Source organism: Chiloscyllium punctatum, chromosome 23, assembly GCF_047496795.1.
Source record: "Chiloscyllium punctatum isolate Juve2018m chromosome 23, sChiPun1.3, whole genome shotgun sequence".
NCBI classification, from domain to species: Eukaryota; Metazoa; Chordata; class Chondrichthyes; order Orectolobiformes; family Hemiscylliidae; genus Chiloscyllium; species Chiloscyllium punctatum.
Window position 1 is genome coordinate 67,835,018 of NC_092761.1, and position 14,781 is coordinate 67,849,798.

Here is a 14,781-nt window from a genome sequence, read left to right on the forward strand (position 1 = left end):
TTCTTAAAATTCACTGAGGTCAGGTAAAGCACAGACTGACATTTTTTGTGAGAATTATCGAGAATTTGATTAACCTTTGGTCATCACAATGAGTGCTGCAAAAGGTGAGAATGTTAAACTTCTCACAAAAATAAAACAGAAGGACACCCCAAGGGATTCCAGTGCAATTAACAAGTTTCTGTTCCTAATGGAACATTTGTTTAATCAAAGCTGACAACACTGCTGTTTTGCTTTGCTTTCCCTAAGGCAGGCTTATCACAGAACATCGAAAAGAACTTTGAAAGACACTATTAGAGACAGATTATTCAACAATGAAATAGAACAATGGAAAACAGTTAAAGGACCGAAACAACACAGTGCAACGTGTTATGACACGGTGGTGAACCCTTCTGTTAATTGAACCAAACACCCAAAAAAGCTCACCTTGCCTTGTAATGTGTTAAAATATAAATGGCAAAGAAATCCAAAATTCCACTACTTAAAGAAAATCATATAAATTTATTCCTTAATTCTAAAAGTGAACATTAAATAACAACTATTTACAACTCGTAGCCCCTGCTTGTTATCTGCTTCCAACTATATAACAATATATTGATCCAATAAAAACCCGTATTAAAATTACATCAACTTAATTTCAAAACCACACAGCAGCTGTTGTCGTCGGTGACTTTCTTCTTACCGCTGAGCATATCATCTCATTGGTCCGAGGTTGGCAAAAACAATAAAACATTAACAATTAACTCAATCGTGTTTTAGTATCCTGGGGCATAATTTAAATTGATTGGCTAAATTCGAATTGTTGTCAAAACAGTAACCAAAACTCAGGCATCCATTTCACAGTCAAATATTACATATTTTCAATTTTCCAGTACACTCTGAGACCACTAGCTAGTCATACGACAGATACTTATAAGCTCTCAGTGCAAAACAACATTCACTCTCTTTTAAAGGTACAGTACATGCCTTCAACTTCATAACAAATGACATAAAAAAACAAAATCAAGGCATCATCACCACTTCCTTCCACTGCTCCACTCAGTTCTCCTGTGGAAATAACTTGCAACTTTTTCATATCAGTTGCTGATTTCTGACTTCCAGTTTTCAACCTAGGAATCGTCAGGCACGTATCAGTGTGGCAGCATTACCAGACTTGTCATATTTTCATTTTTAGAAGTAGCTGTTACATCTGTCTATCTTTCATCTTTATACCTGTGTTTAACTAATAACTATCAGTTTCGAGTCATTTAATCATTTTTCAGCAGACGTTGTGCTATAACCTACCATCGGATCTTGGTTTAGGCTGTAGCCATGGTGCAAATTATTTTTGAATTGGATAACTTGAAAAATTAAAGGGGGCTGAAGGAGTTATACAAATGTACAGTTCATGGACCACTCTGAGGTGTTGTTGTGATGTGCGACTGAGTACACTTTCAGAATTCTAGCACTAAAAATTGCCAGTGTTTTGCCATTGTCTTCAACGGACTGAATTTTTAAAAATTCACAATGACAAAGCTGATGTTTTCCCTCTCTCTCAGAACTCCCTAAAATTTCCATTGTGGATGGTGGTTTGGTTGCTGGACAAAAGTCTATCCTGACCTGCTCTGCCCAGGGGTTGGACTCTGAGAACATCTCCTTTACCTGGACCATTAATGGAACAAACATGATGACAAGCATCACTGTCCCAAACCTGAAAGGAATGGTTAATGGTAAACCTGTTGCCACCAGTGAATTTGAGATCATTTCTCAAGTGGCTGACCATGGAAGTCTCTGTACATGTCAGATAAGTCATATGACTTTCAAAAAACCAGTAATAAAAAAGATCAATCTAGATGTTATGTGTGAGTATTAACCTCAATGCTATTGCCATTTTCAATTGCATTTCCTCTTTCACCTGGGCTAAATGTTGTGCACGCTTCATTAGAATAGCAGCACTTTCACCTCCTTACAAGAACTTCACCCCAGACATGAACCCTAATCCAGACTGAAATTGAATGTAAAAATCAATGTGGATGTTGAATGAGCATTCTCCTCAACAATGTTGCTGTTTTCAGAAATGGTAAACAACACAAAGTATAAGTAAAATGCTCCATCATATAATCCTAACTGAAATTGCTGAGAATACGGAGAATGGGCTACATTGCTGGTTTTGCCCTCCATATTAAAACCTGCTCATTTAAATGAATTTTTAAAGTGAGTTTGTTTCATTTGAGTAGAAGCAGAGGGTTATCCAGTGTGCTGACTAACATTTACTGAAGCAGCAAAAACCATTGATAAAGGAATCATTCACTTCTTCACCAGTGGTTTGTATGGGTCACCTCTGGAATTTGCTACATCAATGCATCCACAGTATTCTAAAAGCATCATTCAGTTTTCTTCTAAGTTGAAAATATGGCATTCTGCAGACACTCCCTTCTGTACATATATTCCATTTGGAAATAAAACCTATCACATTGTCCCTGGTCTGACTCCGTCTCTGGCAGCACCTCCAAGTTGTGTAACATTGCAGATATTTTCTCCTCCTAACACAATCTTTAAGCTTTTGACACCAAAGCTTGGCCTTACCTGACAATTTGATTAATTGTTTTCCAGGCTTTTCAAACCTTCTCGTGCAAGATTAGGCACTTTGCCCATTCAGTCAATTTTTGCACATAAACAAATGGTGCTGCTGTATAAAATATCATCCTTGAAGTAATTTGCCGATATTGTGTTCATATAAATATAGTTAATTTTGTATCTTTTTGTGCAATTTTATTTATAATTGTTCTAACCATAACCTTAGTCCCAATGCTGTTACACAAAATCTTTTATTCTGTTTTACTTCAGATGGTCCACAATTTCTCACAATAACATACTGATTAAACCGCAGTGATATTTGCCATACAGGGACCAGGAACTCCATCACTGTCAATACAAATTCATCCCTGGAATTGAGATGCTCTGCATATAGTAACCCTGCCTCGACTGTGGTCTGGCTGAAGGATGGGGAAGAGTCCACTGAAATGGTACAAATGGCAACTGGATTACACAGCTCAAAATTACAGAAAATTAATTTCCAGTTTGAAGATGCAGGAGTCTATTGGTGTATGGCGAACAACAGTTATGGTTGGAGAAATGCAAGTCTTTGGTTGAAAACTGTTCAAAAAGGTATGTTTTGTGTTCCTATGCATGTATAAAGCTCTCAAAAAATGTAAAAGGAGAATTAATTATGAGCAGCTTTCACTGGAAAAGGGGTCTCTTCTTAAGAAATGAGGAGAAAAAACTGATTGACCTTGTGAAATTAGACATATAAAATCTCCAACAATCATTGACTACCAGAATGAAAAAGAGTCCACACTTAATTGTCAATGCCTTACACAAGATAGTTTGATGGTCAGTTTTTAATTGTTGACCTGGTGATCACATTGCCATTATCTTTTAGCTACAAAAGTATGTCTCTGTCTGAAAGTTACTTGATATTTAATGAGCAATTGGAGCAACACCATGAAGATGATGGGAGGTGAAGGATGAGTTTCAACTTTGATAACTGTAATGAGGGAATAGATCTCCAGTCTGTGAATATTTGCATTTGATGAGGAATGTTCTCTTTGATCTACACCAATGGCCAACTTGCATATTAATAATATTATATCTTGTTCAGGTGCTGTTATTTTTGAGTACACTTTGAATCAGTATTTTCCCAAATTTAAAAGGACTGGGGAAAAAAATAATGCTTCCCTCTTCTTAAAACTGATGGGCGAGGTCTGATTGGTTGAATTTATACCAACTATGCAATAAACTAATGGAATATTTAGCATCTGAACCGTGCGAAAGTATTTAATGTAAAAATGCCATGATAAAGTTTTGCAAATTTCTTTCAGGTGACATGTGGTTGTGGATTTTGATTGGGTGATCCATTGCTGTTGCTGCATTCATTTTGATTCTAACCACACTGAGCTGCTTAGTTAATTGCTGAATAACAGGTAACAAGTGAAGCTTCAATCTCCAAGAAACATTAAATTATGAATATTTTCATTGATATCTATAATGGTAAAATAATTCAACTTCAATCTCAGTAATAAATTGCTTTATTGGGCATGAATTCTTTCATGTTCTTATACAAAATTCTACTAAATTTTATCACTAAAGACATATGCATGCAGCAATATACAATTAGCCAGAGCAATAGTGACCATTTTGTTATTCTATGTCTATGAAACTGCCTCAAAACACACATTATGACAGCAGAAAAAGGAAGACTACATGCGCATTTGAAAATAGACTTCTATGCAGTTCTGGACATAGGTTTGCTCGCTGAGTTGGAAGGTTTATTTCCAGATGTTTCATCACCTTGCTAGGTAATATCTTCAGTGGGCCTCCAGGTGAAGCACTGTTGATAATTCCTGCTTTCTATTTATATGTTTGGGTTTCTTTGGGTTGGTGCTGTCATTTCCTGTGGTGATAGTCATAGTCATAGAGGATATAACACGGAAACAAACCTTTTGGTCCAACTCATCTATGTCAAGCAGAAATCTAGTCCTATTTGCCAACAATTAGCCCATATCCCTCTAAACTTCTCCTATTTATATACCCATTCAAAAGCCTTTTAAATGTTGTAATTGTACTAGCCTTCACCACTTCCACTGGCGGCTCATTCCATACACACATCACCCTCTGCATGAAAAATTTGCCCCTCAGATCCCTTTTAAATCTTTCCCCTGTCATCTTAAACCTATGCCATCCAGCTTTGAACTCCGTTATGCTGGGGAAAATACCTTGACTATATAACATATCCATGTTCTTTCAGATTTTCTAAACCTCTATAAGGTCTCCCCTCAATCTCCGATGCTCCAGGGAAAATAGCCCCAGTCTACTCAGCCTCTCCCTATAGCTGAAGCCCTCCAACACTGGCAATATCTTTGTAAATGTTTTCTGAACCCTTTCAAGGTTCACAACATTCATTCAATAACAAGGAGACCAGAATTTATGTAGAATTCCAAAAGTGGCTTAACTAATGTACACCAGCAACATAACCTCCCAACTCCTATATTCAATGCATTGTCCAATAAAGGCAAGCATCCAAACATCCATCCCATCTACCAGCAACCCCACTTTCAAGAAACTATGAACCTGCACTCCAAGGTCTCTTTTGTTCAGCAATACTCCTGAAGTCCTTACCTATAAGTTCTGTTCCATTGAAAACAGGTGGAGGCACTGATCAGTATGTTTCCTAGGCTCAGGAATATTCATCAAACAGCACAACATGTCATAAAATGAGTCAGACTCAAAACTATCTTTTGCTTTCATGCTATTTTCTATCTGAAAAAGCTTTCCATACAAAGAAGCTTCAATTTTAAATGCTTGTTTAGCGTTTCTTTTCTAAGTACTTTGAAAGCTGCAAAACAATCACACAATTAATGTTGTTGGCTGATTTCAGAATTTGGCGCTTTTTTCAAATGCAGAGGAGACAGGATTTGTTGGAATTAATCCATTGGAAGATTAACTTTGCCTTTAATTTTACATCCAACAGTTTGAAAGAAGTCTGCATCTGAAGTGATTTGGATTATTTAATCATAGTACAGTTGTATGAACAAAAACGAGTGCTGCTGTTAAATTTACTGATAAAAGATCCCGAAAGCATCTGCAACATTGACAAGAAGTGAATAAATTACCAAAGGAATTGAAACAAGTGATCATTGTCAAAGAGTCTCCAATACCATAGTTTGAACAGGGAACGAGATGCCTCATTGGACACTTGTAACTTAAAATGATTTGTTTAGTACAATAGAACATTGTCAATGTAATATCCCAAGTATGTAAGTTAGCTCGCTGAGCTGGAAGGTTTGTTTTCAGACATTTCAACTCCATACTATGTAACATCATCAGTTACGAGTCTCTGGTGAAGTGCGAGTGGCATGTCCCACCTCTCTATTTCTAGGTCTTGGTTTCTTAAGGTAGGTCATGTCATTTCCAGTTTTTTTTTAAGGAAGGTTGATAGGATCTAAATCAATGTGTTTATTGATGAAGTTCTGATTAGAATGCCATGCCTCTAAGAATTCTTGTGCATGTCTTTGTTTTGCCTACTCTAGGACGTGTGTACTGACCTAGTGAAAGTGGTGGCCTTTTTTGTCTGTATGTATGGAAACCAGTGATAGTGGGTCATGTCTTTTAGTGGCCAATTGGTGTTCATGTATCCTGGTGGCAAGTTCCTTTTTTGTTTGTCCACTGTAGTGTTTTTTACAGTTCTTGCATAGTATCTTGTAAATGATGTTAGTTTTGCTGGTAGTATCTAATGGATCCTTTAGGTTCATTAGTCGCTGTTTACGTGTGTTGGTAGGTTTCTAGGCGACCATGATGCTAAGGGGTCTCAGTATTCTGGAAGTCATTTCTGATATGTCTTTGATGTAAGGTAATGTGGTTTTCATTTTTGGCTGTCTGCTTATTTGGGTTTGTTTCTGAGGAATCGGCGGATTGTGTTTTTTGGGTATCCATTTTTCTTGAAAACATTGTACAAATATTTTTCTTCTGCTTTTTGTAGTTCTTGGGTGCTGCAGTGTGATATAGCTTGTTGAAATAATGTCTTGGTGCAGCTCCGTTTGTGGGTGTTGGGATGATTGCTTCTGAAGTTAAGTATTTGATCTGTGTTTGTTGTTTTTCTGTAGATGCTGGTTTGAAGCTCTCTGTTAACTATATGTTCAACTGTCATGTCTAGGAGCGGGAATCTGTTGTCGTTCTCCTCCTCTTTTGTGGGTTTCATCCCTGTCAGGATGTTGTTGATGGTGTTGTATGTTTCCTCTAATTTGTTCCATTTTGTGATGACAAAGGTGTCATCCATGTAGCGGACCCAAAGTTTGGGTTGGATAGATGGGAGGGCAGCTTGTCAAAGTCTCTGCATTACTGCTTCTGCTATGAGCCCTGATATTGGTGATCCCATTGGTGTTCCCTTGATTTGTTTGTAGGTTTTGTTATTGAATGTAAAGTGGGTGGTAAGGCACAGGTCCACTAGTTTGAGTATGTTGTCTTTGCTGATGAAGTTGGTGTTGTCTTGTGTTTGTTGTCCTTGTTTTCCTAGGAGTGATGCCAGTGTTTCTTTGGCCAGGTCAATGTTAATTGATGTGAAAAGGGCTGTTACGTCAAAGGAGACCATTATTTTGTCCTCTTCTGTCTTGGTGTCTTTGATGTTATTCAGGAATTCTGGGATGGAGTGAATGGAGTGAATCTTCAATTAGATGTTTTAGTTTTTGGTGGAGTTCCTTGGCTAGTCTGTGTATTGGTGAACCAGATAGGGAGACTATGGGTCTTGGGGGTGGTGGTGGGGGGGCAGGTTTGTGTATTTTTGGTAATCTGTTGAAGTGTGGATTATTGGACCCATCTGGTTTCATATTTTGGAAGTCTGTCCTGTTTAGTTCTCCTGATTTTTTAAGTACTGTTAGAAAGGATGAGATTCTGTTTGGTAGTTGCGGGGTTGGGTTATCGCCACCTGCTGGTAAGTGTCAGTATCTGCAAGCAGAGCATTTGCCTTTTTAAGATGTTTAAAATAACGGTCATGCATCCCTTGTGTGCAGGAGTTATTACAATGATTTTGTATTTTTTAACCCTTTCTAAGGCTTTATTTTCTTGAGCATTAAGTGAGCTACCTTCCTTTTTTCGGCCTATCGTATGTGCAATAGCTTGTCTTATGACCTGCTGTGTTTCGTCTGAAAGACCATTATTTTTTATTATGGATTCAAATGCTGCGAGGAAGTCCTTTTTACTCACGTCTTTGTAATTGTAGCTTAACCCTCTGAGTAGGACTGCTTTTTCTGTGTCAGGAAGCAATATCCTGCTGAACTTGTGAACAGTTTTGCTGTAATTCTCAGATTTTAGCGCTGAGTTTTCAAATATTCATCCAGTGGAAACGGTTTATATTTATCTACCCTATCTTTTCCTCTTCATATCTTGAAGACTTCAAAGACTACAGGAACAGGTTGATTGTATTGTTCACACCAAGTAAAAATGATAGTGTTTAATTGAACTTTGAATGTTACCTCATTATTCGTACTAATTCTCATATCTGAATATTAGAGAGATGTATCAATAGTAAAAGGTTATATTTTACACTGTAATTCCATTGGTAGAGAATGAGAAAAAGTTTGGTGCAAAATTCCCACTAGGTAAACATCAACAATTTTTTTTGTTAATAATACTTGTGTTCAATTTCTGAGAATTAAAGTTGCAATGTTCAGTGTCTTTCACATCTCTGTCAATATCCATTGTAGCGTTTATGGTTAGACTCCTGTTGTACAAAACATAGTACAGCATGTGGCACATCCTGACAGATGAGGTGAGGCAATTTGGCATCCCTCTTTTGAATCCTCCTATTCATTTGCAACAAAATATTTTTATTTATTTTAAGAATGCTGCTCTCAGATTCCAATGTAAATATTATTCACTGTGAAAATGAAAGAGACAATCACCAATACTTTCTTGAATGAAAGAAAGAGAAATTTTATGACCTACTAACTCCAAGAAAATTGTAATAAAGTGCAACATCAAACACATACTCACAGACATAAAAGTAATGAGTTCAAAAGAGAGAATATCTGATGGAGACAGTGGGGATTAGAGGTTGCATAGTTTAAAAGTCCTGAAAAATTCAGCAATTCTTAGTCACAAAAGGACTTGATTTAAGGTGAGAAGGGAAAGATTTAAAAGATTTGGGGCAACCTTTTCATGTGGAGAGTCATGTGTTGCTCCAACGAGATGCCAGCAGAGATAGTATAGGCAGGTGCAATTACAACACTTAAAAGACATCTGGATGGTTCGGAACATTTTAGAGGGATATGGGCCAAATGCTGGCAAATGGGATCAGATTGATTTGGGATATCTGGTTGGCATGGACTGAATACACTGAAGGGTGTATTTCTGTGCTAGATAACTCTGTGGCTCAAATACATATTCATGATGTTTCCTCATTAAGATAGTGTGAATGTTTGTATCACAAAATTCAATCCGAAACAAGAGATGAACACTTCATAAAACTGGAATGGATGACAGTGCTGCAGAGACTGTCCTGTAATAGCAAATGAGTGAGAAGTTGTGGCAAACAACTACACATCATTTTAATGAAGGTGCTTCAATTGTGTCAGGGTCAACTCTGATTCTTGGTAAAGCAAACCTCTTGACCATTCAGACTCTGGGACTAAAATCTGCAGACTTTAGTCAGCATGGATTACATCCATCTCTGTCCTGTGCTATGTCCTGTTTTTAAGAGTCATAGTTCTTTCTTTCACAAGCAGTGGCAGGAATTCCACATTAAAACAGACATTTGTGTGGAGTGGACTTGACAGTGCCCAATGGTTTGCTTTAATGCATAAACAGCACGCAAGTAGACATGATCCTAAAGGGAAAGTGATGGAACGACGATGTAAAGGTGTCTTAATGCCTTCAACATTAATAGTTATCACTGATGATTTCCTGGATGTGTTATCCCACCACCACTCAGAGCCTTCAGTGGACATTGATGACCCATTGAATGCCTCATCAAAGTGCTTTTGGTATTAACCCAGCAGCAGACACATTGTCAACATACAACCTGTACCACACTGGCAGTTTGTTATCTTTTGTGGTGCGGTTGGAAAGTGGAATGGCGTACTAGTGGAATAGCATGATTAAAATTATCAATTCTCAATCAAGTGATTTACCAATGGAAGGTGGCAGGCTGAATCCTTGCTCACCACCACTGCTCTTCCCTTTAGTGCCCACATGGCGTTAACTACCTATCACTTTGGTTGCTCCTCAGTTCTCCACTTATCTCTACTTGATGTTTCAGCAGGAACCATGGCTCCTACAGTGGAGTTGCTGAGCAAAAGAGTTGATGATGTGTGATTGGCTGGCAGCTTTCAGCAGGTATTATCTTTGCCATAGGCTTTTGATTTTGGTCAATAGTCTGGTACTGATCTTACCATCATTCACCAACCAGCCAAAAACACCCTGCATTCCACAGCAACTTCCTATCAACATTTCAGCTCAGTGACCTTTTGTCAAAACGGGATCGATGAAAAGTCATAGACCTTAAACATTAGCTGTTTCTCTCTATTAAGATTGCAGGATGTTGTTTTTATTCTTATTAATAGTTTTCAGCATCCATATGTGATCTCATGGTTCAGAGTGGTCCTCTGGTTCACAGAGTTGAGGGTTAACATGCATATTGGGAAATTATGTCACCTTCACACAAACACCAGATCAACGTGCTGTGAAAGGAAGAACTAAAACTAGGTTGCTGACTCAAGCAAAAGGTTAATGCTAAAGGTCATTTAATCTCTATGGTTATAAAAAGGGATGAAATAAAGAGTGCCTAGAGGAACCATGAACTCAGATGTCTCAGTTTACACGACTCTTGGAAAATTGAGCTCAGATCTACGTTTCTCATGCAAGGGTGCAGGAAATCAACAGTCTGGAGGGCAGGGAGAAAACATATTTAGACTGCACATCGAGATATCAGCAGCAACAATTCAAGTGACAACCTGAAACTAGCCAGTGCTAAGATGAGAAACTGACTTTGAAACTCAAAAAAATAGCCTCATTATGGTGAAGCTGGAGTAGCATTTCTGTTTTGGTCTGTCACAAATCTTGTGCCTTGTTGCTTAATTGTGACCAATCAAAATGATATCAGCTGGTTGGAAGGCTACTGTGGAGGTTAAAGTGAGCAGAGTGTAAGAAGGTGCAAAGTGTTAATTTTGCCATTAGTACCTGGAAAATTGTGTTGAATAAGTGATGGAGAACACATGGATTAGGAGCAGTGTCAGCCATTCGGCACCTTGACCCTGCTGTTCTATTCAATAGGTTGTGGCTGATCAGACACAAACATCGAAATACCTGAGATTCAATAAGTCTAAACCTACTTGATGCCGTCCCTTTAGTTGATGGGACAGATATATTTCAGTGGTCTGTAGTAAACTATTTCCAACAAAAGCACTCAGTAGAACAATCAGATTGGCACACAATACATGATGAAAAATTCAATTTTTGGCCTTGGGACTATTTTATCTACAAATTTACAAATATTCACCTATTAAGGATGTATGAATGGAAATGTCGGATCTGATATTTGGCATCTGTCTAAAGGCTCAAAGGTAAATCAGACAATAAGACATGTGGTCCTGAAATGCATGAATTTGGAATTTGTTGGTTCTCTCTGTCATATAGCTCAGTTCCACTATTGAGTTTGATGGTGTCAGCAGGCGATCTGACCTGGTGCTGATTTCCATCCACAGTTAAAAATGAGAGACTTATAACAGAATTCTCTCATGGAGTGGCTATTTTAACAAGTTTATTACCTCTCAGAATGGAACTGTGATTTTAATTAAATACAATTTATTTGCCCTGAATGCAAAAGTTTAAAGCATATGTCTTGGCAATTTGATGACGTAAGGCTTATGATTACTTGGTGAAGGAAAAAGTAATTTGAAACCAGCATTTTCTCCAGAGCAAGCATCTTAACTGATCCTCTATTTCAGCTCAATCAGTATTTCAAGCAACTATCTAACCAAATATCTAAACAACTCACTTTGGAGTGAAACAACACACAAAAAGAAGTTTATGCTGAATAACGTATAGAGAAAAGGCATAGTTTAGAGCTGTGGCACGTTAAGAGTCAATACAGAAGTTATTTAGTCACTGCCTGTTCAGTCACAGAAATTAATTTTAATGCTTTCTAACATTCAGCTACCTCAGGTCAATTGTAACAGAATTAAACAGACCAGAAGTGAAGGAGCCGATTCTAAAGTTTCCTTAAGGGGAAGAAAAAAGAATTTTATTAGACGCTGTCTGCTCCAAAAATAATTAAAATGTGTCACTAAATAGTGTTGGTGAAACCAATGTGAATTACTTTTGTGCTGAATAGCAAAAAGTCATGCAATTTGTTCACCTTGTGTTTTAAATTGGGTGTTTACAACCTTGTGATGGATTGGGGCTTGATTATCGATGCTCTCTTCCCTGCTAAGTCATAACATGAGTTGTTAGACCAAATCCCCGTCTAGTGGTTTCCATTGGTGTGAAATATGCAATGGTGTTTTATTGAAGAATAGCAGGGGATATATCCCTGATATTGTTGTCAGTGCTTGTTTTTCAATCATCATCACAAACCAAACAGATTATCGAGGTCATTAACATTTTGCTGTTTCATTTATAAAATGTTGGTGGAATACAGATGTTAGTTACTGACGTAGATTCAGACACCACAGAAACAGAACATTACAAGAGAGGCCCATCACTCAAATCAGAAATCTTAACAGTGTAATGTTACAGTTATGCACCAGGTGGAGCTCTCGTTACCAACATGGGGAAAAGTGTGGACAATCACTGTATAAGAAGCAGTAATGTTAAATTCTGTTCGTGATAGAGTTTCAGATGTGCATGGATGGCCAACGTTACTGTAAATAAAGGGTCAACTCACAGTCTGACCCATGACTGCACAAAAGGCATGTGTTTGAAAACCTGAGCTAAAAGCAATGTCCAATGCTTTGAATTTGCACAAAGAAGGTTTAGGATCAGGTGAAAACCCAGTTTTTACAATTTAACATGAATCCTTGGTGTCTTAGGGTTCCAAACAAACATGAGGCTAAATTTTACTATGGATGCATAAAGGCTGGTACAGCTCATTCCATAGCTGAGCCTTAGCATGACAGGGAGTGATGGACTTGGAGTTTGATAGTTAGATTCTTGATTCCAAGACCCAGGTAATGGGTCATTGGATCCTGGTTCAAATCCTGTCCGTGGCAGATGGTGGAATTTGAATTTAATTTTAAAAATCTGTAGTTAGGGATTTAATGATGACTATGAAACTACTGTTGTATGTCAGGGAAATCTATTTATTTTCCTATTGTTCTTAAAGGAAGGAAACTCTGTGGGTCTGGCCTACATGTGGCTGTTGACCTACAGTAATGTGGTTGTCCTTTAACTGCCCTCTGACCCACAATAAAGCTGACCCAGCCAGTGACAGCCACGTCCAATGAATGATATAAAATCTAACCTGCATGCTTGAGCCTGAGCTAATAGAGGGAGCTGTGTATTTGTAACTTAAACAAGAAAATGTTACTATTAAAACATTATTCTGTGTAGTTTCCAGAATCACAGAATTATTAGAGTGAAAGGAAGCCAATTAGCCCATTGTCCCTGCTTGCACCAGCTGCATCATCTAGTGCCAATATCCTGCCTTTCCCCAATTGCTTGCATACTATAACTATCAAAAATGACATCCAATGGCCAGTTGATCCAGGCAGTACATTCCATACCCTAACTCCTTACTGGGAATTACAAAAGCCGAGTTCACTCCACCCTTGCTTCATGTACACATCTCTTTAAATCTATGCTCTCCCATTCTTGTAACTTGTAAATGTGACCTTATGCGGTCTATCCAGCCTTCTATTGATTTTGAAAACCTCAATCTGATGTTCCCTCAGTCTGCTTCTTTCCAGGGACAACTGCCCCAACATTCCAATCTGTCCTTATCGCTGACACTTCTCATTCTTGCAACCATTATTATAAACCGTTTCTGCACTCCCCTCAAACACATTCACATCCATTCTGTGATATGGTGTACACAACTATACGCAATACTCCAGCCAATGTCTAAAAGGAGACTTGTCCGAGTTCAAAATCGCCTTGCTCTTGTATTATTATGCCTCTTTCAACATGGCCAAGAGCACAGGATGCTTTACTTACTGCTCTCTCCAGCTGTTCAGCTCCTTCAATGATCTGTGCATATGTCCCCCAAAATCTCTGCTCCTGCTTCCCTATTTTATATTGTCTCCGAGTGTTCTTCCAACTAAAGTGCACCACCTTACACTTCTCTGCGTTGAACCACAGCTGCCACCTCTCCGTCCGCTCTACAAATCTTTCAATGTTATTTTGAAGTTGCACTACTCACAATTTATAATTCTCCCAAATGCAGTGTCATCTGCAAGCTTGGAAATTCTCCCCTGCATGCCGAGCTCCAGAACATCTGGAAATAAAATGGATCCCCAATGCCAACACTGGGGAACTGCACTGCGATCTTTCTTTAGCCTGAAAAATATCAATTATTCCTGTTTTTCTGATCTAATTGATAAAGTTCAACCAAATAAAGGGTTTTGTTTGTACAGGCGTGCAGTTAGAAATTAATAATCAATTTCACCCACGGTTTTAACTCTTGTCATGTACCCAGACGGTTCTAATTGGAGTGTTCAAAGTGGGATTGAAATCATTCCTAGCAACGTTCAAAGGCGGGATCAGTTCCTGTGCAGCACAAATACAACGGCAGCATTCCGTACCTTTCAACCCAAGCTTTCAGCTTTTAATTTCTCCAAAATAGTTCTCACACGTCACAACGTCAGAATTGACTGAACACAGGTAGAGAGGGGAAAAAAAAACCCTTTCACTTCCCACGTAACTTCCTTCCTTACAGCAGCTAAAACCCATGGCATTTCGCAGTTGCTGCCGGTTTCGGGCTGAAATATAAATTATTCCCCGGGCGGGGCATCTGTACTGATGTCTGAAACCCTCTCAAGGACAACAATCTTCCTGCTTCAGGTCTGGAGCTGAAACAGTTTTCAGAGCGTTCGGAAACTCTGAAAGATGCAGCAGCTGCTGAAACTGCTTTTCATTTTGCAAACAGCAGTTCGAGGTAAGATGCTCTGCTCAGGACATTGGGATATTCACTCGGCGCTGGCGCTGTAGGGATAGGATTCCCCCTTTTCGGGTATTTCAGCTTTTCTATATAGTGTGGAACTGCAGAGCAAGTGAAAGATCACCATGTCACTTGGACAATTTCGACACTGTTCAAAT

The 14,781-nt window shown here is 38.4% G+C and overlaps 1 protein-coding gene across 1 annotated transcript in view; it reads left to right on the plus strand.

Annotated features, from left to right (window-relative positions):
* The first annotated feature begins 14,432 nt into the window (after positions 1-14,432).
* Positions 14,433-14,781, plus strand: part of LOC140493986 (sialic acid-binding Ig-like lectin 12) — a 56,785-nt gene continuing 56,436 nt past the window's right edge. Inside the window, exon 1 of the mRNA XM_072592921.1 lies at positions 14,433-14,620. Coding sequence (XP_072449022.1) covers positions 14,572-14,620 — 49 coding nt within the window. The 5' untranslated portion in view covers positions 14,433-14,571. The remainder of the gene's footprint in view (positions 14,621-14,781) is intronic.